The sequence below is a fragment of the Aspergillus fumigatus genome, chromosome 4, assembly GCF_000002655.1.
Source record: "Aspergillus fumigatus Af293 chromosome 4, whole genome shotgun sequence".
Classification (NCBI taxonomy): Eukaryota; Fungi; Ascomycota; class Eurotiomycetes; order Eurotiales; family Aspergillaceae; genus Aspergillus; species Aspergillus fumigatus.
Genome location: NC_007197.1, coordinates 3,874,237 through 3,901,335, shown reverse-complemented (window position 1 = coordinate 3,901,335; position 27,099 = coordinate 3,874,237). Strand labels below are relative to the sequence as shown.

General features: G+C 49.6%; 11 protein-coding genes across 11 annotated transcripts; 4 read left to right on the top strand and 7 right to left on the bottom strand.

Moving 5' to 3' along the window:
• Window positions 1-60: 60 nt before the first annotated feature.
• Window positions 61-1,701, bottom strand: cyp5081D1 (cytochrome P450 monooxygenase helB3). Its single transcript, XM_746259.3, has one exon. The coding sequence runs from the start codon at window positions 1,692-1,694 to the stop codon at window positions 171-173; it is 1,524 nt and encodes a 507-aa protein (XP_751352.2). The 5' UTR covers window positions 1,695-1,701; the 3' UTR covers window positions 61-170.
• Window positions 1,702-1,974: 273 nt separating this feature from the next.
• sdr1 (short-chain dehydrogenase helC) lies at window positions 1,975-2,748 on the top strand (the record flags this gene model as incomplete). Its single annotated transcript, XM_746260.1, has 1 exon — window positions 1,975-2,748. One exon carries the CDS (start codon window positions 1,975-1,977, stop codon window positions 2,746-2,748), a length of 774 nt encoding a protein of 257 aa, XP_751353.1.
• Window positions 2,749-2,783: 35 nt separating this feature from the next.
• cyp5081B1 (cytochrome P450 monooxygenase helB2) lies at window positions 2,784-4,307 on the bottom strand (the record flags this gene model as incomplete). The annotated part of the gene is made up of 1 exon (XM_746261.1): window positions 2,784-4,307. One exon carries the CDS (start codon window positions 4,305-4,307, stop codon window positions 2,784-2,786), a length of 1,524 nt encoding a protein of 507 aa, XP_751354.1.
• A 542-nt stretch (window positions 4,308-4,849) lies between these two features.
• cyp5081A1 (cytochrome P450 monooxygenase helB1) lies at window positions 4,850-6,958 on the top strand. The gene has a single exon (XM_746262.2). The coding sequence runs from the start codon at window positions 4,886-4,888 to the stop codon at window positions 6,626-6,628; it is 1,743 nt and encodes a 580-aa protein (XP_751355.1). The 5' UTR covers window positions 4,850-4,885; the 3' UTR covers window positions 6,629-6,958.
• An 80-nt stretch (window positions 6,959-7,038) lies between these two features.
• Window positions 7,039-9,459, top strand: osc3 (oxidosqualene cyclase helA). The gene has a single exon (XM_746263.2). It carries the CDS (start codon window positions 7,063-7,065, stop codon window positions 9,268-9,270), a length of 2,208 nt encoding a protein of 735 aa, XP_751356.1. The 5' UTR covers window positions 7,039-7,062; the 3' UTR covers window positions 9,271-9,459.
• Window positions 9,460-9,763: 304 nt separating this feature from the next.
• AFUA_4G14760 (uncharacterized protein) lies at window positions 9,764-10,640 on the bottom strand (the record flags this gene model as incomplete). The annotated part of the gene is made up of 3 exons (XM_077804694.1): window positions 9,764-9,830; window positions 9,982-10,056; window positions 10,222-10,640. The coding sequence occupies 3 exons, from the start codon at window positions 10,638-10,640 to the stop codon at window positions 9,764-9,766; spliced, it is 561 nt and encodes a 186-aa protein (XP_077660833.1).
• A 1,334-nt stretch (window positions 10,641-11,974) lies between these two features.
• AFUA_4G14751 (uncharacterized protein) lies at window positions 11,975-14,177 on the bottom strand (the record flags this gene model as incomplete). The annotated part of the gene is made up of 5 exons (XM_746265.3): window positions 13,958-14,177; window positions 13,568-13,895; window positions 13,423-13,505; window positions 12,297-13,374; window positions 11,975-12,234 (listed from the first exon to the last, which is right to left on the bottom strand). The coding sequence occupies exons 4-5, from the start codon at window positions 13,252-13,254 to the stop codon at window positions 11,975-11,977; spliced, it is 1,218 nt and encodes a 405-aa protein (XP_751358.2). The 5' UTR covers window positions 13,255-13,374; window positions 13,423-13,505; window positions 13,568-13,895; window positions 13,958-14,177.
• Window positions 14,178-14,544: 367 nt separating this feature from the next.
• Window positions 14,545-16,971, bottom strand: AFUA_4G14740 (aurora family serine/threonine-protein kinase). The gene is made up of 5 exons (XM_077804693.1): window positions 16,578-16,971; window positions 15,973-16,501; window positions 15,844-15,910; window positions 14,810-15,715; window positions 14,545-14,737 (listed from the first exon to the last, which is right to left on the bottom strand). The coding sequence occupies exons 2-5, from the start codon at window positions 16,008-16,010 to the stop codon at window positions 14,666-14,668; spliced, it is 1,083 nt and encodes a 360-aa protein (XP_077660832.1). The 5' UTR covers window positions 16,011-16,501; window positions 16,578-16,971; the 3' UTR covers window positions 14,545-14,665.
• A 1,476-nt stretch (window positions 16,972-18,447) lies between these two features.
• AFUA_4G14735 (putative serine/threonine protein kinase) lies at window positions 18,448-19,174 on the bottom strand (the record flags this gene model as incomplete). Its single annotated transcript, XM_001481530.1, has 2 exons — window positions 18,448-18,967; window positions 19,014-19,174. 2 exons carry the CDS (start codon window positions 19,172-19,174, stop codon window positions 18,448-18,450), a joined length of 681 nt encoding a protein of 226 aa, XP_001481580.1.
• Window positions 19,175-21,647: 2,473 nt separating this feature from the next.
• AFUA_4G14730 (GNAT family N-acetyltransferase) lies at window positions 21,648-22,667 on the bottom strand. The gene has a single exon (XM_746267.2). The coding sequence runs from the start codon at window positions 22,544-22,546 to the stop codon at window positions 21,953-21,955; it is 594 nt and encodes a 197-aa protein (XP_751360.1). The 5' UTR covers window positions 22,547-22,667; the 3' UTR covers window positions 21,648-21,952.
• A 1,950-nt stretch (window positions 22,668-24,617) lies between these two features.
• Window positions 24,618-27,052, top strand: AFUA_4G14712 (transcription factor domain-containing protein; the record flags this gene model as incomplete). The annotated part of the gene is given in 5 exon segments (XM_746269.2): window positions 24,618-25,146; window positions 25,164-25,233; window positions 25,319-25,783; window positions 25,851-26,512; window positions 26,548-27,052. 5 exon segments carry the CDS (start codon window positions 24,860-24,862, stop codon window positions 27,050-27,052), a joined length of 1,989 nt encoding a protein of 662 aa, XP_751362.1. The 5' UTR covers window positions 24,618-24,859.
• Between the last annotated feature and the right edge of the window lie 47 nt (window positions 27,053-27,099).

The window sequence follows — 27,099 nt, the reverse complement described above, 5'->3', positions numbered from 1 at the left end:
CAGGCTAGAGCTCGATTAGGGCCTGTGCTCGTATCCGCCAGTATTTTACAGGTTATACTCCACAGACAAGATTTGCAGATTGAGGTTAAGGTAGTATTCCATTGAGATAGCCACATTTCTTGTTTGTCGATCCCTAACCTAAAACTGCAGGTTGCAAATACATGTATCACTCACTCTGTAATTCTCACCGACAATACCATTCGACAATCTCTCTCAGGATCTGCAGGCATGGTGGCCACCCCCATCTTCGTGGGCATTATCTTCGGCCTCCCCGCTGCATCGACGATGGTGGGCCCAAAGCGACTATCCTCAGGCAACTCCACCTCGTAATCCTTGAAAAGATTGGCTAGCGTCACCATCATTACCGCCCAAGCCAGGTTGCGGCCAATGCAGAACCGCGTCCCGTAGGCAAACGAGAGCATATTCCGCCGGGTTTCGTGGTATGTCTCCTGGTTGAGAAAACGCGGAGGGTAAAACCGGTCTGGATCCTGCCAGGAGGGCTGGTGTAGATGGGCCGCGCACTTGTTAGTGGCGATTTCTGTACCGGCAGGTATGTAGTAGCCCTTCAGGATGATGGCCTGGTCTGAGACACGGGGAAAGGAGGTGCTCGCCGTCGGGATACAACGCAGAGTCTCGTAGATGCAGGCCTCGAGATAGGGGAGGTTGGCCTTGCTCTCGTTGAATGTGATGGTGTGATCGGCGGGGAAGTTGGCGCGAGTCTCGGCCACAACCGCCTGAAGATGCTCTGGGTAGAGCAAAAGAAAGTGAATCACCCAGGAGATGACAGAGGAGGTCGACTCGCTGCCTCCAACCAGCATGGCAATGCTCTCCGCCTGCACCTCGCGCGCGGTCATAGGGGCCTTGGAATCTGGATCTTCCGCGTCGAGGAGCGCCTGCAGCAGGTCTGCAGGCTTCGGACGCCCCGCCTGCAGGTCTGCCTGGCGGATGGCAATCGACTCCTGGCTAAAGGCCACTAGGTCATCGTAGGACTGTTTGAGGCCCCTCACCAACCAGGATAATGGGACCCGCTTTACCCATGGGAAGTAGTGGCTCACTAGCATGTACGACAGCGTATTGTTGACCCATTTTGTATACACGAGATTGCTCGTCTCCAGGGCGTGGAACTCGCGACCGAACACTAGCGCGCCAGTGATGTCAAACATGGCCAGTTGGGTATCGAACCGGTAATTCACCTCCACCTTCTTGTGTCTGGCCAGCTGGGCATCCCAGCGCGCTTTGAGAGCCTGGATCCCGTATTTCAGCATGACTGGCTCCATTTGTGTTAGATACGCATTGTTGAAGAATGGGTGCAGTTGTCGCCGACGGCGCTGTGCCTGTGCGGGATCAGTAAAGGTGGAGACGTTCGGGATGCCCTCGTATTCAAACACCCGGTACATATCCGTTTTACGGAATGCGTGCGAGCTGAGCACCGTACAGGCATCGTGGGGGTCACAGAGGTACACTGTGTTGGGTTTGCAGAGGTAGATGTCCCCGAAGGTGGAATAGTCCTGGCGCGCTGCGATTTCCGCCTTGCCAGTGAGAAGATGCCAGAGCGGGCGTTTCGATGTCACACGGGCCATGAACGGGGCGGGGATATGGCGAAGGGGGGAGAGGAACAGAGCATGGATGAGCAGGTAGCAAAGCCGGAGGGCCAAAACAGCGAAGAGAATAGAGATCAGGGTGGCGACGGCCATTGTGTCATGAAGTGACTGAGTCTCTGGACCGACTAGCGATGAGCAGAGCGTTGTAAAAGGGAACAGAGAAATCAAAATGCGAAAGATGCTAGGTAAAGAAGTAGGTAGGAACAATCTGATAGCAGACGACTCTTAAGACGCCGTACGGTGTCCTCGGCAAGCTTTTTGCATGAGGCAGTGTGAAACAAAGCCGTACTGTCTGTAATTATTCCAGTTCGTTCTTTCAACTCTCTTCCATCACATCCCACTTCCTGTTCAAAGCAACCTCCGCAGACAGACCATGAACACGGCCATCATCACTGGCGCCGCCCAAGGCGTGGGCCTCTGCATTGCTGAAGCCCTTGCCCAACGCAACTATCGCATCGTGCTCAGCGACATCGACACTGAAAAGGGCCCCGCCGCTGCCTCCAAGCTCAACCTCACTCACGGCGAGGGCACTGCCGCCTTCTTCCATTGCGATCTCTCCAATCTACGAGAAATTGATGCCCTCCTCTCCTTCACCATCGAGACCATGGGCGGATTTTCGGTGCTGATAAACAACGCGGGGTACCTTCGCGCGCCGTTCCTCGCGCTCTCCGCGCAGGACATCCAGGATATGATCACCGTCAATCTGACGGCGCCCATTTACGCCACCCAACAGGCTATCAAGTACTGGGATGGGCTTCACCAGGGCCAAGCCGGATGCGTGGTCAGCGTGACCTCCTCCTCGTCGTTCAAGACGTATGCGAGCATCGCACCGTACGGGGCGGCCAAGGCAGGCGCCGCCATGTTTACCTTTGCGGCTGGGGCGTTTCATCCACGCGTGAGGGTGAATGCGGTGGCGCCGACCGCAATTGCAACGGGCTTTGACAAGAATCGCATGCGGGTAGAGACGGACCGCACGGGCCCAGGGTATACACCCGAGGAAGAGATGCGGGCAATGGGGTTGAAGAGGTTGCAGCCGCAAGAAGTGGCGGAAGCGGTGGTGCGATGTGTGGAAGACAAGGGGCTGTATGGGAAGGTCCTGTACTTGGATGCGGTGGAGGGGATCAAAATACATGATGGATATACGTAGAGTAACTTAGTGATCTTTGTTATATTCAGGCTACTCTAGGTCTTTGGCCGGCTTATCACCAATTGACAGTCTCTGTCCGGATGCGTCGGCGCAAACACAATATGGCACTTGGACGGCATGCGAATGGGAATCCCCTTCTCATCTACATGATGTGGTCCATACAGACTGTCTTCTGGTAAACTCCAATCGTAGTCCTTTAGCAGATTCGCCAGAATGGTCATCATCTCCATCCATGCCAGATGGCGCCCTATACAGCTGCGCGTCCCATACGAAAAGGCAAAGACACTTCGCTTCAAATCGGGATCCTTCAGGAACCGGTCCGGCAGAAACCTCTCTGGTTCCTCCCAGACGTCCTCGCGGTTATTCATGGCGATGAGGTTGAATGCTATCTCGGTGCCCGGCGGGATATAGTGCCCTTGCAAGGTGGTCCCCTTGGTGAAGGAAACCCGAGGCATGAAACTTGATGTGATGGGCGTGTACCGCAGCATCTCGTAGACAAAAGCCTCGAGAAAGACTAGCCGACTACAGTCTGCATAGGTGATCAAATGATTAGGACCAAACTGCCCACGCACCTCATCCACAGCTATGCGATAATATTCAGGATACAAGGTAAACAAATGCACCGCCCAGGTCAGCGAGGCAGCCGTCGTCTCACTCCCAGCCAGTTGCATGCCCACACTCTCGGCCTGCACCTCCACGGTCGTCATCTTGACCTTGGAGTCGGGATCTTCTGCATCAATAAAGGCCTGGAGCAGATCAACGGGCTTCTGGCATCCTTGTGCCAACAGCTCCTTTCGACTGGCCACTGCGTGCTTGCTAAATTGAACAAACTCCGCATATGCCCTGGTCCAGCGCCGCACCAGCCGCGAGAAGGGAAACACCATGAGCAACCGGAAATTGATCCGCACGCCGATATAGACGGCTGTCGCCATGATCCACTCCACGATCGCCACACTCTCCCCTTCTTCCTTCAGTGAGTCCAGCCACCGACCAAATGCCAGCGCACTCATAATATCAAAGGTGGCCAGCTGCAGGTCGTGGCGGTAGTTGACCTTGACTGACTTCTGTGGGCCATGGCCCTGTTGAGCAATCAGTCGACCCCACTTGTCCGCCACAGCCCGGCAGCCGCACCGCAGAATCAGCTCCTCCATTTTTGCCAGATAGCTGGGATTGAAGTACGGACCAATCTGCCGGCGCCGTCGACTAGCCAGCTTGGGGTCACTGAAGGTGACGATATTCGCCATGACTGGGTCATTAAGGCCATGATAGACGTCAATTTTTTGAAACTCGGAAGATGCGAGGATGGCTCGCACATCCCGAGGATGGCTGATTGTTATGGTCCGCGGCTTGGAGAGGTAAATGTCCCCATAGCTATGGAAGTCGGCCAGAGCTGCGGGAATGACCCGGCTGGGGAGGCGGGCATAGATTGCTCGGAGAGGGGTGAGGCGTGCAAGAACCGGTCCCGGAACCCGGTGAAGGGGAGATAGGAACAAGGCGTCCAGCAGGCGCCAGGAAGTCCACAAGATGACAGCGAGGCAGAGAATAATGGGGAGGGCCATGGTGTCTCAGCGCGTGTCAGGGAAGAGGCAAGGGTGATTCACCCTCAAAAGAGATAAGAGTGCTAGTGCTGTGCAAAGGTCCTCGTCGCTTCATTTACCCTTTTTTGGTATATCCTGGATTACCCCTCTTGTCTATCAGTGGGATTGGGATGGTTCACCTCCCTTGCATAACTGCGCGGCTTCGTGCGCCTATCACGTATGATTCTGCCTCTCTGTCCTCGTATTTCCTGATACAGAGGCTTGCATCTGCATGTTCCACCAAAGGTGACATCGCTTCTGATAAGGAACTGAAGAAAAAATGGAGGTGATTTGCCTCTATCTAGAAAATAGAACATGGAATAACCACGGGTTCTCCTCTCCAGCTGAAATACGATGTCGATCCTGCAATTGACCAATAGCCTTTCTATTTAAGATGATGACCCTGAATGATCTCCGCCATGGCCCAGGGGTCAGAAATACTAGGTCGAAATACGTGATTGAAATTTTCAATATGTCTGTCGTATGTGTTTGTGCACAATCTAGATGCCTGCCACCAATCCCAACTCGACACGGGATTGTTGACCCGAGCATGTATCTGTATGCGAACATACGCTATCAGGCCAGTTTCTAACCGCTTGCCCGGTCCCATTGAACCGAAGAAGCACAGGCGAGATAGAGACAATTCTACGACAGGTTCCCTCTACAATGCTTTGATTCATCCTGTTCAGGGGGAGAAGACTATTACTTCCACGATGATTAGAGTCGCTGAGTTTCAGCCCTTTCTGAACACAATCAGTGTACTCCAAGTGCTCGCGGCAATCTTCATTGGAGCCCTCACCTATCGACTGATTGACGCCTTTTTTCTCTCTCCCCTCCGTTCCATTCCTGGGCCCCTTCTGGCCCGACTGACAACCAAACGCGCCAATGTCGACACCTTCTCCGGGAAGGTGACCCAGACTGTCGACAAAGACGTAGCCAGGTACGGCGATGTATATGTCTACAAACCCCGTGCGGTCTGCATCAATCATCCAGACGACATCCGCGCTGTGCTAGGCTCCCAGGAGTTTCGCAAGGCTGCCTTCTTTGACATCTTTAATGACGGCAACACACCCAATATCGTCTCGCTCAGGGAGCCAGAGCTGGCCAACCGTCGCCGGAGGCAGCTAGGCCCCTTCTTCAACTACGCTTATCTGGGACGCGCAGAGCCTCTGATCCTCCAGCATGGATACCAGGCCATCCGAACGAAATGGGATGCGTTAATACAAGCGAACAGCGGGCGCCCAACTGAGGTTAACTACCGTACCGACACCCAGCTCGTGACGTTTGACATCATGAGTGCGCTGGCGTTCGGGCGCAACTTCAACGCCATCTCCCGCGGTAGCTCGTCAATCATGAAATGGGCCGGGCTGATCATGGAGATGTTGGAGTCGCCCGCCGTCCTGGCCCTACTGTCGCTCCTGCCATTCTCGCTTATCATGCGGCCGTGGAAAATTATGTATCGCGAGCTGGCGGCGTTCAGCAGCGACGCTGTCGACATGCGCAAGCAGTTGCTGGCTGAGGACTCCACAGAGAAGCCCTTGGACATGCTGCAGGCGTTTATCGATGCGGAGGACCCGGAGTCCAAAATCAAGATGAGCCCACATGAGGTGCAGGCTGAGAGTATTATGATGATGCTGGCAGGGAGTGAGACCACCTCATCTGCCATCATGTGGACATTCCACCTGCTGCTGCTCTACCCAGAGACTCTCAGGCGCGCTGTCCATGAGGTGCGCAGCGCCTTTTCCTTAAACCATTTGGTGACGTACAAGGACGTGCGCAGCAGCTTGCCGTATGTCGAAGCCTGCGTGTACGAAGCTCTTCGGCACTCGCCCACCACGGCTGGACTGACTCCGCGAATCTCCCATTCTACGGGCATCACCCTGCAGGGATATTACATTCCGCCAGGGACAGAAATCTACGTCAATCTACGCTCGCCAAGCATGCATCCTAGTCTTTGGGATGATCCAGCGCGGTTCAACCCGGATCGGTTTCTCGATAGCGACAACAACAAGCGGTTGCTCTTCACCTTCTCCTATGGTCCGCGGAACTGCCTTGGGCGTAATCTCGCCTGGGTGGAAATGCTCACCATTGTCGCCAATGTCCTCAAGGACTACGACATTGCGCTAACCGAAGATAGCCTATTTGGGCCGCATTGTACAGATGAGAATGGGCTGCCGGTTCTCATGCCCGCCAAGTGCTTCATTGCGTCCTTCCCGGCCAAGCCGGAAAGGGACTGTCGAATGGTGATTACCAGAAGGATGGCGGGCGTAAAAGCATGCGCAAGAGAGTATTCACCTTGCTAGTGTTGTTTAATGTAACGAGGTTAGAGAAGTGGAGCGATGGCTGGTCAAATGGCCTGGTTGACAAGTTAGAAACCTGAAGTGGGAAAGGCGCAAACCAAGCCTTGCCTCTAAAGTCCGTAAGCATCTGGACGACTTAGAGGTTACAATCAGTTGACTGCGAAGCAGGCAGTGATGTTCCTCATGCATTAGGGCGAGCATACAGAAGGCTCGGCTTTTAGGCAACGGTCAACCCCCTCATTCTTGACGTACTGCCTGTTTCGGAGATTTCTATTTTTATTTTTGAAAACGATGTAAGAAATAAAATTAAAGTAAACTAAAAAGACGAGTTTGGTAATACAGAGTATTTGCAGTCTTGCCATGGTACAGATTGTTCAGTGTATAAAGTCCTGCTCATAAGGCCCACATTGGTAGTCACAGAGCTCTTGCCTTTAACTATGGCGACAGACAGCAGCATGCCTGGGACAGTCATTGGCAAGGCCGAATTCTCTGACACCAAAGCCGCCAGCGAATTTGGTACCGATCTATCGCGATGGCGGCTCAACGTCGACAACGGCCGGCACATGTGGGAATATCTAGAGTCCGAGGACGAAGCCAGAAAACGACCGCAAAGTTTCCTGGAAAAGTACTGGCTCGGTCTACCGTATGAGCTCCCCGCGCGGCCTCGCGCTACCTGCGCCCTAGAGGCTGTGGAAAACGGATGGGAATTCTTCAAACGCCTGCAGACAGCCGATGGACACTGGGGATGCAACGATGACGGCCCCCTGTTCGTCACCAGCGGGATGGTCATTGCGAGGTACATCGTGGGAATCCCGATAGACTCCCACATGAAACAGGAGATGTGCCGGTACTTACTCAATGTGGTCAACGAGGACGGCGGATGGGGTCTCTTCATCCAGTCCCCGTCGACCGTCTTTGGGACGGTGATGAACTATTGCATGTTGAGGATCCTGGGCTTGGGGCCGGAGCATCCAGCGATGGCAAAGGCGCGCAATACCCTGCACCGACTGGGAAGCGCGAGGGCCACCCCGACCTGGGGCAAATTCTGGCTGTGCGTTCTCGGCGTGTACGAGTGGGAAGGGATGGTTCCCCTGCCACCGGAGCCGTTGCTCGTGCCTGCAAGCTTACCCTTTAATCCGGGGAAATGGTGGGTACACACTCGGAATGTCTACATCAGCATGAGCTATCTATATGGCCATCGATTCTCGATGCCGCCCAACAAACTCGTGCAGGCTCTGCGCGACGAGCTCTACGACATCCCCTATCAGCAGATCAACTGGCCAGCGCAGCGCACCAACGTTAGCGCTGCGGACCGTCTCACAGATCCAACCTGGATCCAACGCAGTTTTACCTCTGCTCTGACGATGTACGAGACCTTCAAGATTCCCTTCCTGCGGCGTCGCGCGCTCAACGAAGCTCTGTTCCAGATCGAAACGGAAACTCGCAACACCCACTACCTGTGCATCGCGCCCGTGAGCTTCGCCTCAAACATGCTGGCGCTGTATCACGCCCACGGCCGAGATAGCCACTGGATCCGGGGCATGCGCGACCGGTTCATCGACCCTATGTGGCTGTGCCGCGAGGGTCTGGCCGCCTCCGGCACCAATGGGACCTCGCTATGGGATACGGCGTTGACAGTGCAGGCCACCATCGACGCCGGACTGGCCGCGCGGCCCGAAAACCAGGCTATCCTACGCAAAGCCCTCGAATTCATTGACAACTCTCAAATCCGCGAAGATCCCCTCGGTGTGCACCACGTTTACCGGCAGCCGACTCGCGGCGCTTGGCCTTTCAGCACCCGCGACCAATCCTACGCCGTGTCGGACACCACCGCGGAGGCCGTCAAGGTCATCGTGCTCCTGCAGCGGATTGAGGGCTTCCCTTCTCGCATCTCCGATGAGCGGCTCCAGCAGGCCATCGATCTAATACTGGGAATGGAGAATGCCGGTGGTGGGTTCTCGGCGTATGAGCCCGTGCGGGGGCCAAAGTTCCTGGAACTGCTCAACATCACCGAACTGTACGAGAACGTCATGACGGATAACCTGTATCCGGAATGTACCAGCTCCGTGATCATGTGTCTGACGACGTTCGCTCGGGAGTATCCTACCTACCGACCACGGGATATCCAGGCCTGCCTTTCCCGGAGTATCGACTACCTGCTGCGGTCTCAGTACCCGAATGGCGGCTGGTTCGCCAGTTGGGGAGTCTGTTTCACGTATGCGACCATGTTTGCGCTTCAGGGACTGGCCTGCATGGGTTGGAACGAGTCCAACTGCGCCGCATGCCAGCGGGCTTGCAGTTTCTTGCTGCAGCACCAGAATCCAGATGGCGGGTGGGGTGAAAGCTTGGATACCGTTCGGTTCAAGCAGTACCTCCCCCATCCAGACGGGAGCCAGGTGACTAATACCGCCTATGCGGTGATAGGATTGCTAGCGGCACGATGTGGGAACCATGAGGCCATTCGTCGTGGTGTGGCATATCTTGTGAAGGAGCAGCAAGATACCGGGGAGTGGTTGCCGGGGCCGCTGGAAGGAGTGTTTGCTCCTCCTGGGGGGATGCGGTATCCAAATTACAAGTTTCACTTCACATTAATGGCGCTGGGAAGGTATGTTGCGATCCATGGAAATGAATGTCTAGCTATATAAATAGTCTGGTACTGAGTGACACCAATTATTGCCTTTTTGAATATATACCACGCATGCTTCAAGTCACCACAGCTGTGATAAACAGCTTGAGCAATTAGATACTAGTATGGCTATTCTCATCAGTTCATAGTTTTAGACAGAGATATAAAGGCCCTCCTGGCAGTCCATGTGACGATGATTAGCTCATTTGTGTTCCTGGTCTATACTTAGCAAATGCATCTGGTATACTCTATTCCATGACTAAATGCGTCGCGTTTTGGATGTAGAATCCAACAGTTGAAAAGTATGATAAGGGGTAGTTAGTCTTCTAGCAGCACAATAGCAGTAGAGCATTAGTATCAATAAATATCAACCGAACTGTTAGATGTGATTGTGAGTAAATATAGCATATCTTTTGTGGTAAGTGACTATACCTAAAATTATTGCCTTATAATATAAGCTCTAGCATGTCTAGAGATGTAGTGGTTTTAAAAAAGATCAACATCTATAATTTTTAAATAAGGATGGGGATACACCTGCTTTGTCTTATTGGTAAATCAAAGTGAATGGAGAAATGACTACTGTCGACAAATTATTTTTTAAAATTCATTTATATCTAAAAAGAGAAAAAAAAAACAAGGCTACAAACAAAATCACAGGTCAAGATCGCCTCATCATATAATACAAGATAAGTACACATTAAAACCTGAACCATCTTCAGATATTACGTACTGGAGCCCACAGTAGGGACCCAACCCATGGTGCTCTTGTCGAGGCTCTGAGCGTCGCACATCTGCTTGTACCATGCTAATCTGCTTAACAAACTCGTCATACATTCCACCCTCGACGATTCTACCCTCGCAGAAGACGCAGATTATGTCAGCATCTCTAATGGTGGAAAGTCGATGGGCAACGGCTATAGTGATGCGATCTTCCACCGGCGGCAGCGTTCATCAAGGCTTTCCGCACGACTCACTGAGACTCGGTACCAAGGGCAGAAGTCGCTTTATTGAACAAGATGATACTAGGCTTACGGATGAGCGCACGCGCGATGGTGATCCTCTGTCTTTGTCCTCCAGAAAGCTGGCTACCTCTCTGGCCACAATGAGGCTGAGACCTTCAGGAGGAGAGCTCACAAAATCCCAAACATTGGCTGCACAGCAAGCTGCTTTTAGCGCATCATCCCTGACAAGGGCTTGTTCCTCAGGACCGACATCAAGTGCTGCAGCAATGTTCTCACAGAAACTACTAGGGAAGAGAGTGGCCTCTTGCTGAACGAGAGCGATTCTGTTATGATAAAGACGGTGACTGATCTTAGTGAGAGGAGCTGAGCCGTTGATGTTGATGGTGCTACTTGTGGGATCAGAGAAGCGATCAAAGAGGAACACCATGGTACTCCTTCGACTACCAGAAATGCTGATAAAGGCAACAAATTATCCACAGTCGGTCTGCTCGAAGTTAGCTTGGTCTTCTTCATGGATAGACGTACACTGACCGTGATATCAAGGCCCTTGATGACTCTTTTCAGGAGTAAGGGCGTAAATGAGCGGAACCATCTTGGAATTTAATATAACTTCCATCATCTACAGAACCCTTTGCTTTGTTGGCATCTGTTTCCTGAAACATTGGCTGCAGACTGTTGAGCCAGAAATAGCAGATAGCAGCAGAATTTGCCTTGGTTGAAACTTAGAATTATCATGTTAAAGGTGCTGGTTGAAACAGAGATGATGTACTAATTGCTTGCAAAGTTGAAGATGACTGCAATGTCCTAACCAGAGAAAAAGACACCTAAGGAAGATATGATAGACTGTGGAAATGTGATTTCTTGTGAAATAAGTTTCGATCTGAACCTATAACACTGAGTCAGTAGTCTACAGTAGGAATCTAACTATATACTCACCAGAATCCTACAGCAAAAACAAAAAGTTCAATTAATTAGGTCAGAGGTGAATTGTTTCTATATCAGCCTTCCAATTATGGTCTGGCTGCATTTGTCATCTTGCTCACTTTTAACACCCCTAAAGCTGCTGAAGGAGAAGCTTCTACACATTGACCTAATAGCGACGGTGCTTACAATGGGTGCACTGATCTGCTTACTTCTAGCTTTTTAATATAGTGGTATAACCTATGTGTGGGATTCTAGCATCATTAGCAGTTTACTCGTCAGCTCTGTTGCTGTAGCTACTGTACTTATAATTGCAGAAACTTTGCAAGGTGAATGCGCCATGCTCACACCACGCATTATGTGCGAAAGAACAATTCTGTTAGCAGTGTATGGGGTTTCTTCTTCGCTGGCGCGTATTTCGTCACATTCTATTACCTGCCTAGAGTATGAGCTATTAGCACCCCATCACTTCACATTGGGAAGGCGGTGCTTTAGGCAGTGATTTGAATATACTTTGTATTGAATCAGGCTTGCATAAATTCAACAGGTACCCTGCTGTCTTACTGATTCTGCAGCTTAATGAAATCACCTAGTCTGAAAGTGTTGCGGGAGAGCAGCCGCCTGCACGTGGAGCAAGTCTGACCAATTCCCTACTCAACGATGGAAACTTGAAGGAAAATCATTAGCGCCTGACGTCCGGAGACAAAAATAAGCTGCTTATGAGCCCTGGGGGGTCAAAATACTCCAAAGGCACACTGTAGTACCTATAACCAAGGGAAAGTGTACAGCAATGGAACATTGCTATCCGATCATCTCGTGAGAACAACCCTGGCAATGCGCTTATTTTATGATATCGTCCAAAGGACAGGCCGCTAGCATGCCCATATTATTCTCCAAAATATCCAAATGCGCTACATTGGAGAGTGCTAAACCTCGATAACCACCATCACCACCAACTTTGCCAAGAATGACGTTGAATTTTGAATAGCGGCCACCATATGAAAAATCTCCCCAAGCAAGAATCTCAAGGTTGGGAAGGCCGTCAACGCTAAATGCCCACTCTGCAAATCTGAGAATATCGCCGGATCCATACGGCGGGTCTGGCTAGTTAGATTCTTTGGCGCTGTAACAATCAGTCTTCCACGAGATGAACTGAGCTTACCATCACCATATTTAAAATTATAAACGGGTGCGGACGACCAGTTGGACTGATTTGCCAGTCTTTCCAAAACCACCCCGCTCGCCCGGATATGTAAGAGTCTGCATGATGGTCTGCGCTGCGCTTTGCGCAACTGGGTGGCCTTGTCCCTCTGGTTAGCTGCTGCAGTACAAGATGCACTAGCACGTACTAATTCATCAGGTGGTGTGGATGATCCAAAGCAAGTCAGTTCCTTTGCTTGCAGTACATCTCCTAAGTAGCTAGGCCAAGGTATGCCTCCGTCGATCAGATTTTGGCCGCCTCTGTCGATGAGATGATGCATGACCAATGACTTCAAGCAAGTGCAAGTGGAGATCGTGAATGCAAGAGAATCCCAGTCGAAGGGCTCTGGGAGCATGAGGTGGAGCACCTCTAAGTGGTTTACATGCTGAATGAATTCGCAAATGATCTGCGTTGAGCGCACATGTGCAGGCCTTTGGAGACTGTTGATGTCTAGGGAAAGTTCAAGCTCCCTTAACTTCAATGTTTTCCTGGGGGTGAGTGCCTGTTGTAATAAGTCAAGCGACCCCGGACAGTTCCTCAGTTCTAAAGACTTGATGCTTTCTATATTGAAGGAATGCAGCATTTGGGCTTCTACATGGCAAAGTGAGACGCCCGACAAATGAAGGTATTTAAGTGACTGGAAATGAACGCCATTATCTCTGGGTGAGATGTTCAGCACATTCTGGGCGAAGAAATTGTCAGGTATGTCCTGGGTGCTCTGTCGGCGGAACCCATCAGCCCAGATCTTCATCGCACGGTCCCAGTTCACAAGGTCAAGCGTGAGTGAAGATAGCTGATGGCCAAGGGTACTGAAACAGTCCTTGATAGACTCAAAATCGCTATACCGGTTCAGCCCTCTCCACGCTAGCGCTTTCAGATCTTTGAACTGAACAAGGTCAACACGATACTGCGTGTTCATGCTTGAACCGCACTCGCCATCAGTGATGAGGGAATTGATTCCAGTTTTTTCTGGTTTCTGAGGAAAGAAAGCTCATCGCCAGAAAGTAGGTCTTTGGGGATACACGTGCCAAGTTCCCACCTAAGGTCGGGTAAGCGGTTGGTCAAAGAAAAGAAACACAGCTCTAACCTGAAACTTCGTAGCTGGTCGTCATGTAATAGCAGTGAATCAAGAGACTCCACCAATCTGAGAAAAGGGTCCGCATCGCCGCTCTGTGCAGGTTGCTTGATAAGAGTACAGGTTGGACATGGGAAAGCATTAACCCTTTACTCACCTCGGGCGACTCCTCACCAGGATGCTCGTCGTTTGTATCTTCATGGTCCGTCCACTCGTAGAATATATCATCCTCCTCTGTAGGAACCTCACTAATGTCTCGGTCATCGCCGTTGAGATGTACACAGAGCGAAACTACTCGCTTGTGGATTGGAATGCTTAAGCCCAGCTCTTGCGTATAGATGCTGTATTTCCTTGGTATTGCCTCCACTGTAGTAGCTAGCTCCCCTAGCGATATCTCCGTCGTAGATAGAACAACCGACTGATAGAGACGAGGGATTGCGCAACTGTGGAGACGAGAGCAAACTTCAGTCAGATGTTTCAAGTCCCTATGGTTTTTAACCTTCAGTGGTAAGCATGTGAGGCACAGTCTCGAGGTATCATGGCTTACTTGGCCGAATATCATATCCAAGATTTCGACCGGAAGCTTGTCCAGCATTTCAATGGTGATGTTTCGCGCTGACCCTCTTGAAAATCAGACTGCGGGGTTTAGGAACAACAATAAATGCACAAATACTAGGTAATTTTTTGAAGAATAGGGATGGGGTTTCGTAGTAGAACTTGGAGAAGATGGTGTCGGCAGATTAAGCTGTTGCATCAACGGATTGTAGGAGTTGTTGGCTGGCTGTTAGTTGGACCTGGTCGGGGTGAAACACTTCGGGGGGGGGGGAAGTTTCAGCGCGAAAAAAGCCGCTGTCGGTGAACCTAACTACAGTCTGTTTGCTAAGGTGAAGAACACGACAATGCCACCGCATAGATACTTCTCTTTCATTGTCGTTTAAGTGCCTGCCTGGTAATTAGTCATTCCTCACTCAGTTATCAGGGGTTGTGCCGGCCTTTTAGTTCGAAGTCTGGCTTTAGTTGATGCTTGTCACAACTTGATTATATATGATCATGTTAGAGGATTACCCTCATCAAAAGCATCACTACCTCGAGCTAAGGGACACAAGGTCTCCATAGGCTTCATCCTTCTCTGCGTTGCAGTTGAGAAGATGTATTATAGTACTATCTATTACACTGAAAATTATTCCTTACACAGAATCAGAATATGCCGATAACTTCCTGCGTCACCATCACACCCGCTCATCGTTTGTCTTGCCTATCCCTTCTTTGGAGCAGTGCTTGACAATCTAGGGGTGATGCATGACTTCCTGCAAGGAAATTCTCTGGTCTGGATCGGTGACAAGAAGCCCAAATATTCTTAGCAGTCGTTTTGGTTATTAAAGAGAAGTCGGTGACTTACCTTTTTGATAAGATCCTTTGCCTCAGGGCTGACAAATGAAGGAACCGTCATGTCACCCTTTGCTATCCTCCTTTGCGTCATGACGGGCGTATCCTCGAATGGTGCTCTCCCGACCAGGAACTCATACAGCAGGACACCTAGGGACCATATGTCCACCTTCTGATCATAAGGTTTGTCACACTTCCGCGGGTCAACCATCTCCGGGGGCAGGTAGTCCAATGTCCCGCATTGTGTATGCCTGCGACCACTGGGCGCGTGGACACTCCAGCCAAAGTCTGACATCTTTAGCTCCCCGTGGATCCCAACGAGGATATTTTCAGGCTTAATATCCCGGTGAATGACATGCTTGCGATGCAGATATAACAGAGCATTCGCCATTTGTGCAATGTACTGCGCAGATTTCCACTCTGGGAAACGGTCCTCTCTCTGCAAATGTTTATATAATTCCCCTTTGCCGGCATACTCCAGTATTAAGATTATTCGTTTGCTGTCGTCAAAGTGACTGAAAAGCCGAAGGACATTCGGATGCCGTAAGTTGCTCTGAATTTCGATCTTGTGAGCTACCTGCTTTTCAACCCTGCCTTGCTGAATTTTACTTTTGTGGAGAACCTTCAATGCGCACACAAAGCCAGTGCTTTGCTTATGAGCAAGATATACTCGTCCAAACTTTCCCTTACCCAACGCCTTCCTGACTTCAAACATGCCCAAGTGGAATATCCTTGGCGCGGGTTGTTTGATAAGCTTCCCGGTGTGCTGTTCCCCTTTAACCGCAGCGTTCGACGCTTGTGATAGAACGGTGAGAGGTTGCCGCGGTTGTAATGCGCATTGTCTGTTCTTTAGTTGGGCCGGCTGTGAGCTAACTAGGCTTTGGATTGCATGCTGTGCTTTAACAACAGGAGCAGAAAGCTGCTTCTGTTCGTTAGCGGTCGAATCCGGTTCTTGCAACACTGTAATAGAGAGAGGGTGGTGGGTTCGTAAGGGAGACCGTGTGTCTCTAGCTGGAGTCGTTGGCAAAGGCTTTGGGGTGTACTCACGATGAGCAGACTCGGACATCTTGGGTGGCTGGGTTTCGTTCGATAGACGTTGACGGGAGGTTGCACCCTGGTTTTTCTCGGTTACTATGGCGCTAATGCTGGCCGTAGGGGCATTTGACATGTACACACTTTCGCACTTTGGTGTGCCTTATCACTATGTCGCACATCGCTCAAATCAGTAATGGCCAAATGCCTGAAGCGAGCCTCGAGCGCCATAGGGGCCATAGTGAAATCTTCGTCGTGTACTGATATTAGGACTGAGGATGATAGATGGTAGCCGATGATAACAAGGCTCGAGGTGTTGTGGGCGCTTCTTCGGGAAATGTAGAAAAGCTAGAAGAGACCAGCTGGAAATGTAAGGCGAAGGGAGAGTTGAGTGAGATGAATCTTTCTGATGCACCACCCAGGAGAGTGTTGATGTTACTATGGTAACCGACCGGGTGCAGTAATGGTTGGCATATCTGTAGATTGGTATGCTGCCCATATGTTTTACAAGGCGGTTCGAGCACTAAACAGTTGAAGAGACTTGGACGCAGCAGAAAATCGACTGATGCGCAAGCATCCAGTGTGACCATGACTTTTTTTCATAGACCACCATCAGCTGGTGGCTGGTGTCCTTCAGCTCGTCCTGGCGATGACGCCCTATCAACGACCTCAACTGTTGATTGGTTACAATGGAATTTTGTTAGCCAACCAACTCCATTTTGATATGAGTCAACGCATGAATGTCATACATTCGGACCCGGCCAGCAATTGCCAATTTTTTTTCTTTCCACATCGTGGCCTGTTGTATGATAACCTTATGCCTAGAGGCCGGCGGCAAGTGGTTTCTTATGTGGTCTGTTCTTTTTTAAACGTTCATTGATATGTTTTTGAGTCTCTTCATCACCGAACGTCTTCTGTTATGTTTATTATACTTGCTGTCTGAGAGTACGCCGGCCATCGCGCCTTGGTCCAAGAATGAGAACTTGTCAGTCATATCTGGCCACTATCGAACCCGGCGATTATTCGGAAATCCTCACCTAGGTAAATTCTGGCTGGGCTAATCAGGCACTTACTTCTCATAGGGATTTAACTTACCTAATTAGAAAGATTTTACAGAGTTTTTATCTAGGAATTATAAATAGTTAGTAGCCTGGTTGTGGGTTGGGTTATGGGTACCCACTTTATCTATATTAAAAACCCATTAGGTTGGGTTGGAACCTGTGTGGGTTGACCCAAACCCAATCCACAACTAGCGTAGATACAGTTGAGCTCCCCACACATCTCAGTTGGGGGCTCGGGACGCTTCGGCCCGAGACCTCCCACTACGGGGCTCGACCCGCTCTGGGGCAAGGCTAAGATCTGGCATTGTTTGATTAACATCCGATCTATTGGTATAGCAGCTATCCTTGAACTAAGGCGATATACTGAGGGATGTGACTCTACAAAGGTACGGTAGCTGAACACTGCACCACGGAGTCTTGGGCTGACAATTCCAAAGACATGCCGCTGTCATCCGTTGCTGGCGATGTCTCTGAGCTTCCCATGGAGGCTATCAAGAAAATAGTTGCAATGCCGGGTCAGATCACCGGCATCATACAGTTGACCGACCCCTACAACAGATACCAATCATTCTTCGTCACCAACCCGTTATCGAATGAGCTGACGGACTCTTTGATAATGAATCGCGAGAAAATTGTCGGATGATATCCTATGTTCGCTCTTTGCGCAGAACATATCCGACCTCAATCGACCCAGAGCCTCTCAAACGCCAGTCATATCTCCACGGCACGACAACAAAATAACCAGCAAACTCGGTCCCAACCATGTCGATGTACGTTCCGTCGTCGTTCGTAATATGGATAGCACCTTGTTTATTTGTGACATCGACAATAACAGCAACAACTGTTGATGGTGGCTTCATTCAAGAGGCTTTTGGTGGTGTAATCCACTCTATACTCTCGCACCTATCGTCATTTATCTATCAATGATCAAAGAAATTTAGTATATCTGAATTCCATTGTTAGTCAAAAGAGATGATGCGCAAACCTTCTCAGAAACAACTTCTAAGAGTGATTCCCGCGGGACGGACCCAAGTTTGTATTTTTCTATCTCATCTGACATGGTTGGAGGGATCACTAAAACACTGTTCTGAACCTCGTTAGAGCTAAGAAGAATACAGATCATATGTTTGACGGACAAATCCCAGTATGTGGATATTAGGGGACGCGGCTCGTTCCAGTGTCGATTAATATTGTTAATGTTCAGTTGTTAATGTTCAGTTCACCACGTATCCTGTCGCTCCCAATCCCCTTCCGTCTTGTTCCAACAACAGGTGGGCGCGATGGAGATTTTTTCTGAAGAATGGACGATTCTGGTAACCATGAGAACAAAGGAAGACGACCGTGCCATTCGAGGCTGACGTAATTATGGAATATAGGGAGAAACAAGACCAAACCTGATCGGGCGCCCACGCATGCGACCCTTGGGAGAATGACCGGTGGGGCCCCAGCCTTTTTTATCATATGACTGGTGACAGGATGGTGTCCCGGAAATGGACTTACTACCCTTCCATGCAGAAGCCTGAATGTGAAATTTCAGCGCCGGATTTGCTCTGAAGGACTACTTTTCAGCCGCGAGAACATTTAAAAAGGACATCTTATAGACGAGAGACCATGCAGTGACTGCCATGCATACAAGAATATATATTAAGGAGTAATTGTCAGACAAGATAGAGGTATCCTCTATCCCTTGGAGTATGTTGTTCGGTGAAATATCTACCTTTCTTTTAGCATGAACATTTGCGCCTTGTGCTATATACTTGCCAGTATGAATAACATTATTCTCATATAGGAAGGCCAATGCTATCAAAGTGAGCTGAGTACTCCTTTGAATGAGGTCCTTCGGAAACATGTTGTCAGGGAGAAAATCTTGGAACTCAGAAAAGCTCATGCCAAGTGGCTGGTAAACCAGGCAGACATGTTTCCCATACGGACCAACAATCTCAAAGGATTCAAGGATGAGGCGGACTAATCTTTTCCTCTGAATGTCGCTGGATTGCTTCAAATGTTCCGAGATCGCAACTTCCTGGTCAGGTCTTTGCCCCCTAACACATATTTTGAGCGTCTTGTAGCATTTTTCTCTGTAAAATATCATTTATCTGCATCCAAGGTCCTTTGAACACATACTTGAGATCTCTCCAAAGCCAGACCGTGGAAGAAGTGCCATATCCGAGCTTCGAAACTACCTGGTATCTGGAGACAAACACTTCGCCTATATCAACAGGATAGTAATTCTCTGGCTTATATAGAGGAAGTTCCTCTTCTTCAATGCTTTGCAAGGGATCCATTTTCATGTTTCACGAAGGAGACTGTTGTGGAGGAGCCCCTTGAGAGAAAACCATTGTTCTTGCTTGAGGATAACGCAAGCAAGATATAAAGCATCCTTCAGCCGAATGCTTGAACCATGACTTGGATCTTCGAAGATTCAAACGGAACATCGCTATAGCTAGGAGGCGGAAGCTGTAAATTGAGATTCCCCTGTTTTAAAGAACAAGGGCAATGATGTTACCAGGAACCTAGCAACTCAGCTTGAAGATAATTGGCAGAGAATCCTCTAAGAGCTGGATTAATATTAATCCAACTCAAAGATTATTGAGGGTTTCTAATCTAAAATCCCTCTATTGGAACTTATTGGATAACTTTGGACCCAACTGCACTTAAAAGGTTGAATATAGTGCTAACTAGAAAGTTGTGAACCACGCCTTGCACATAGCCCAGAAGAGTCCTACTTATCAGTTCTCGCTGTATTGTGATTTTCTTGGAATGTTGCGTACAGTAGATTGAGAACTGTATATATAACCCACCTTCCCATTCACCTTTTTTCGAATGTGGTATCAAGGCTCTTGATTCGGATCCTATTAGTTCCCGGTTAAGATTATATTTTCTCGATACTCTGCAATTGATCCTCCCCTGCGCCATGTCAATGCTACTAGAGCTTTGGGAGTTACATACAAGGGGATTTCCCTGGAGACATTGGCTAAGCAAGCCGGGACCGGACATAGCAACATAGTCGAGGTAGCGGGTAAGGCTATTGAAAAAAAAAAGTAAGAATCAATGAGCATATCTATCTTTCCTTTCTTCCACCTCGCTTTGTGAGCGCATTGTATTTACATTATTATTTGTAGTATCCGGCGGTCGTGTGAAGCAAAAATCCAGTACGTGTTCATTCCATTGGCTGCCCCTCCTCATACCCAAACCCCCTTCCCACTCGCCGAACTCTGAAAAGTACGCTTTTTCAACTGGAGTGTTGAAACTGAATTGCGAAGGGGTATAAGCCTCATCCCTTGAGCAGAGATAAAAGCGATACAAAAGACATTGTGGCTGTTGGATATCATAACCAAAAGGGAACAAGGTACTTGTCAATTCACGCGCATGAAGATGGCACTTGGAAGGAGTTTTTATTGTGAGTGAGTAGATATAGTTCTGACTCGCAGCAGATGGGGAATCAAGATGATTCTACATTGAATGAGAGAGTGTGATTTGACTGTGGTATCCTTAACAAGATGTTGAAGTAGCAAACTACATCCATGGGACTGTGGTCTAGAGGAGGAAATAGCATAGGCTAGCTGTGGTATTATACACCCTGTATCTCACATCCTGCAGAAACCATGAGAATGAATATCAATTATTGTCATAGTATAACCAGTACTGGTGTAGGGTTATTTTCAACCATGCTTAGTGCTTTGTAATCCCTTCTATTCTGTGGCCGCGCTTTCTTAGACAAGAGTTAAAACCTTCCTTAATGTTGCAGACAGCACCATTATTGCCCAAATACCTCACAGAACCATGCACACAACAGGAGGCATTGTGTATGCCGATAAGGGCAGCGAATTCATAGGTACTTAAGCAGCCGGGATATCTAATTTTGATAGACATATTCACTAGTTAGTCATAGTAGAAGTCTGGTAACAAGCACTTCTACTGCCTTGGCTGGTGAAGCCTCTCTAAGTAGACACTAACTAGTCAATAGACAGAGAATTGGTTTTATTCTACTAGAGTGGTTATTCTTAGACTAGTCATGGGTTGGCTTTGAGTCAACCTATAATATAGAAAACCCGCCTCAAAACCCAGGCAGGTTGGGTCAGGGGTGGCTAACTGTATTAGTTGCGCTGAGGGTGTACCAAGTTCTTATGCAGTGCACATCAGTGGATATATGAAGTTTGTGAGATTGGTGAGTGTGATCTAGTTCTAGGTCACTGAGATACTATTCTCTCTAAACATAGCTAGTAAGTGCAGGAGCATCTTTATAACTTAGAACTGGCTCCTATTGGACTAGATCTCACTCTCTCAGGCCATGACATTGTTCTAAGTACTATCTAGGTTGATGGTGGATGGACTGTTGTTCACTGCGATTTTACAGTTCTAATTAGCCACCTAAGCTTATTTAGGGAGCCATGGGCAAGTTAGACCCAGCGTCAGTGAATGTATAGACAGTGCGCAAACAGCTGTGGACGACCTTGATAAAGAGGGAGAGGACAGAAGTTGAGACAGGGATACAGAGCGTGGTGCGCGTCTCATTTGCGTGGCAAATGAAGGTATTTGTGTTGACATGGCTGACGATCTTGACGAACAGATAAATGCGTCGCACTCGATGCCCCAAGAGTAGCCGTAGCCGGGCGTGTCAACGATGAGCAGCATATTTCCTCGAAGAACGAGATAGGGGTCGGATGCGGAAGCAGGTAACACTCTGTGTCGCTGAACTGGCCTGGTTGGCTCTGCGGTTGTTGATTGTTAGGGTGCGCGCAGGGTCGTCAACCTCGCCACCGAGTAAATACGAGATGAAGATGTTAATTTCAGTGATCTTGCCGTGGCCGCTGATGCCTACAACCACGATTACGACGCTCCTCCCTTGATCTTCAGGGCTGCAGCCTTGATTCCTGGATGAACTCGACTGCGATGTTCACCATGGAACGGCATCTTCCCCTCGGAACTGTTGATCTGGTCGTCTAGCACGATCCGTTTGTATTATATGACTGTTATGATCGTGGATTACGCAAAAATTCTGTCAAGGCTCTCACCATCTCATCTATCAGATATCTCCAATATCCGATTCAGCAAACAGCATATCAAGAGCCAGCAGCCTTCTTCGCCTCCCACTCATGCGCCAAAATGCCCATAAATAGTAAATCCCACCACCTTCCAGCTTTCCAGAGACACTGCCTCTTCCGTCCCTCGGATGCAAACCCAAGCCTTCGGTACACCTTTTGTGCCCTCTCGTTCCACTCAGCGACCACCAGCTCAACGCGGTGTAGACCCGCCGTCAGAAAAGCCCAGTCTAACATCCATGAGATTGCCTCAGACCCATATCCCTTGTCTTGGTTCTGGCGCGCAATACTGATCCCTAACTCGTACGTGCGATTATGAGCGAAGTCAGAGGCTTCCTTTTTTAATGAGACCACACCAATTGTCTCAGGCTCCTTATCAGAGCCCTCGTCCGGGATAATACATATCATGACTGACATGAATACATCAGAAAGCTTTGCTCGCAATTCCTTCCGCTCCTTTGTGCTGAGCGGGCGTAAGAGGGCAGTAGTTGCCATAGACCCGACCACGGGGTCGGCGTAGAGAGCGTGGAAGAATGCATCATCTGCTGGGTTATCCTCTGGCGCACGATAAAGGAGACGTGCGGATCGGTAGGGTTCCGGTGGGAAGGGATCCATGGTAACCGTCTGGAGGAGCCGGTTGAACGCTGTTGGGCAAGGAGTGGAGGCGCGATATCTCAAACGACATTCAACAGAGCAAGCGGAGATATATATATGGAGACATTTCTCATCGGTGAGCTCTCGCGCTCAGCTCTCTGGGGGCCTAAATAATAATGAGTCATCAATCAATAAGAATACGGCCGCTAAGCCTGTGCGGAGTCTGAATTGAGACGACATCTGCGGGCGTGATTCCGCCTCTCATGCAATACTGACCCAATTCGTTGCCCGCTGGTTGAGACAAGTGCGGAATGCCGAATTATGAGACAAATATACAGGCACTAGGGAACTAGTCAGCCATATTGATTGAGAGCTAAAATCTTACTGCTCACTCGCTAGCTGTTTTCTATTCCTTATTTTAGGCCAGTAAGAAGGCCACCTCAACTTGTGAGAGCGTGGTTCGACTTAGTCATTTAGCAGCTGATAGAAATGATCATTTCTATTAGAGGTTGGTATGAATGGTGATTTTGACATATTCTAACCTTTATCAATGATTATATGTCCAAGCGGACACCAAATCAGACTATATCTGATTGGTTCTGATCTCTGATTTCCGATCGCAGTGTGCTGATGCCAGCTCTTCTAACTCGCCTAAACTCAGACTGGATGTAACACTAGCATGATGAACGACAGCAAATTCTTCCTGAGCCTGCCTGGCAAGTTCATCAATCGAAAGGAGTACTTACAGCCGTAGGCTTGAGCTTCATCTAAGCTACAGAGCTCTACGGTGCCAAGTATCTGGTTATTGTAGACGATGGTGCGAACCCAGTAGAAGCTAGTGATAAATTAGAGGTTGTTTAAATGCTGACTAGTTCTGATCCTAGAGTTATCTGAATTTCCTTAATTTAGACGAGTGAGTACTCATCAGAAGGTTGCTAGTGGTCTAGCATGTATCTCTAATTCCCTAGAGCTACACCTGATTTTCCCAGTGCGCTTCAATCTAGAGACTACACCTCACCACTATGGATTAGCGAGGATTCGGTTCGACATTAGCTGTTCGATCATGCAACCCCACCAAAAAGGTAAGAAGTTATTAGGTATTTAGAGAACTGGGATCTCAAGGGAGTGAGGAAATACCAGAATGTAAAGATCTAGTCTTGCCCATACGATGCATGATTAGTAGGAGAATAGTTATATTCCTATAGGAACAGCTAGGCCGTTGAAACCCTGGCCTTAAACTAGTCCACAGCGCCATTTGAACCTTGGGGTCAATTGCAATCATTCCCCCAGCTGATGGCACCTTTCACCCACCACCTGCCGCCAACAAACACTACTTCTGAGTATACTCAACTCAATATCCCGAGCAGCGTAGACACTCCCTAGAATAAAATCAGCCGCACCCACACCTCAGATGTGTCCAACGATCAGAGTAGTCGAGTTGTGGCCCGCACCACTTAGGGCGGAGGACGCTTCGAAGACCAGGATACTCCTTAGGAGGGTCCATTTGACCGAGAAGAGTGTATATATCTTTCCATTAATCAACTGCAGCGCACAGCAGGTCAACATATATGCGCTCCCGTATCAGCCAACGCTTCTGATCGAATGGAATTCGTCTGTAATTCGGGGGATGGTTTCGAAGTAGTTAGCAGACGGCTGTAACGATGGTCTGATCCTTGTGCAAGTTCATACCGTGGCAAGGATGGTTCTGTCCAAAGCGACGCGAAACATACTCAGGAGCACCGAGATGATCATGACGACTATTGTCGTCGTTGTTGGTGTCGTAGCCAGTGTTGCAGATTTTTCGGGTTCGGGACTTTACGCTGAGTCGGTACATCTGGTGAGGTTTCGGCAACTTGAGCCGAGTTTTGAGTTTCTGGAGGCATACTGATTGACTTTTGCTGGACTAACCCTCCGGTGCAGTGCATGAGAGGCAAATGGAGGCTGAGGCAATATAAGTAATATATTATCGGACGTCGAACAACAAGTGCGGGAGGTGGCAAGCGACCCCTTTTCCGGTCATTCGTGGACCTAAGGAGACACATAGTCTGGAAGTCTGGAATGTTCGTTCAGCATAATAACATATGATCATATCAAATGTGTTATTTAATATTCACTGACTCCGTCCATGCAAGATGCCATGGAGGATAGTTCGGGAGATAGAATACTCCAAATACTCAGCCGCGGTCCATTCAAAAGGCCGAAGTAACCTCCAGTCTCCAGAACCCCCCCCTGGGTTCCATCTCCGTTCATCATCCTCGCTCCATCGCATCGCAACGCATTCAAAATGTCGACAGATCATTCGGCAAGGTCGCCCCGCCCCCGGGCTTGTGTGAGATGCCAGCAGCGAAAAGTCAGGTGCGATCACAAATCCCCTGTGGGAATTGTGTCGCATCTGAAACGCAGTGTGTTACTGCAACGCTCACTCCGCGACGTCGTCGATTTCAAGAGAAAGTTTTATTAGACCGTCTGCGCCATTACGAAGGCCTTCTTCGCCAACATAACATTGATTTCGAACCTCTGCATCCCCAGGCCAAGCCGGACCCTGTCGGCGCGGCTGTCTCTCGGGCGTGTGGACGGTCAGAACCGGCGAGGGCACAGACCCCTGTCCAGTCGCAGGCAGTGTTTGACACCTGATTAGCCCAACTTTACTACAGGAGGTAACTAACGAGTTCTTTTGTAGCGACCTCTGGCAGGCCATTAGCCGAGTAGTATGTTTGCTTCCTAGCCATTGTCGTTACGGCAGCCGTTAACCATAGGGAAGACACTTGAACCCGAAGAAGACGACGGTGATAGTCCAGATGCGCAGGCCGACAAAAAAAAAACACCTGGGACCATCACGTCGAACAGCCGGAAGCAAACGACCAGACCGATGATAATTTTCTGTTTGGTCAGCCACAGGTTAATGTGAATGTCCTCGTCTTGCATCCCGAACAAGTCCAGATCTTTAGGCTCTGGCAGATATATCTGGAGAATGTCAATCCCCTGCTAAAAGTCACCCATACGCCGACGCTCCAGCCACGGATTGTCGATGCGGTCTGTGACCTTGGAAATATTCATCCTACCTTGGAGGCACTCATGTTTAGCATATACTGCATCGCGGTCATGAGTCTGACTGATAACGAATGTCATCGGCTGCTCAGATCGTCCAAGGAAGACCTGCTTGCGCGCTACCGGTTGGGGTGTCGACAATTGCTGATCAAGTGTCGGCCCTGGCAGTTTACCAATGTCGATGGCTTGACCGCAGTGTACCTCTATTTGGTATGCAGTCCGTCCGTGTCCTGATGAGCTGAGTAATAGGCAATAGCACCTGTAGTAATGGTTTTAGGTCTCCGTTTCGCCGCAGACAGACCCTCGCTCGCTCTCCTCTATGCTGGCCGCGGCCCTCCGAATTGCACAACGGATGGGGCTTCACAATGAGTCGACGTACACTCCATACACTGCCGTAGAGGCTGAGATGCGCCGAAGACTCTGGTGGTCATTGGTGATTTTTGATCATCGCATGTGCGAGATGTCCGACTACAAGGTCACCACGTTGACACCCACTTGGGACTGCCAGATTCCGTTAAACGTCAACGACGTTGAGATTCGACCCGACACCAATTCCTGGGCCCCCAACAACGAGAAGCCGACTGAGGCGCTGTTCGCAGTTGTTTGTAGCGAGCTCGCCGACCGGATTCGCCATACCACCTTCCACATTAACTTTGTCAACCCGGTACTGGCGGCGGTGGCTAAGGCAAAGAATCCTGGCCGCATGTTCATTCCTGCAGACGATGAGATGTTGACTATCCAGAAGACAATCGAGGAAAAATACCTCGCTTTTTGCGACCCCACCGACCCGCTCCGTTATATGGCAATCTGGACGACGCGCGGCTACCTGGCCAGAAACCGCCTGCTGGAGCACTATGCGCGGCACCTGACGTCGCCAGCAATGCAGCAGACAGACGCTCAGCGCAACGCTGCCCTGTTCTACGCTCTACAGATGTTGGAGTGCGATACGAACTGAGAGTCTTTCCTCTGACCAGTCGGTACCGATGGCTCGTAGATTTCCATGTCCCCGCCCTGGCATACATCCACGTCCTGAACGACCTAAAGAAGAGACCCACAGAAAGCCACGTGGAGAAGGCCTGGCAGGCCATGAGCAAGAATTACGAAGCGCGAGTCATGCATCCAAAGCCCAGCGGGCAGGGTATCTTCACCGTCTTTGCAAGGGCGGTTCTCCAAACTTGGGGAGCGAGGGAGGTATTCCTCCGACAACAGGGCATGCCGGTGGAGACACCCCAGATTGTGTTGGATATTCGCAACAAGGTAGGGCAGAGGAGTTCGGATTCTTCGATGGTACCGAGCTGCGGCACTGGAGAACCGCCTCACAGCAGCATCGCGATCGGTACCAGTTCAGAGACCGTTCCCACGCAGATGAGCTTCTCTGGGCACAGTGCCGATGGACAAGGCTTCCCAGATCCGGACCTAGGACCCAGCAGCTTCCCCGAGGTTGCTGGATCGCCCGGAATGGATATTAATTTAGATTAATTCTGGACTGCAATGGATTGGAGGTTGATGCATATACAGGCATGGTA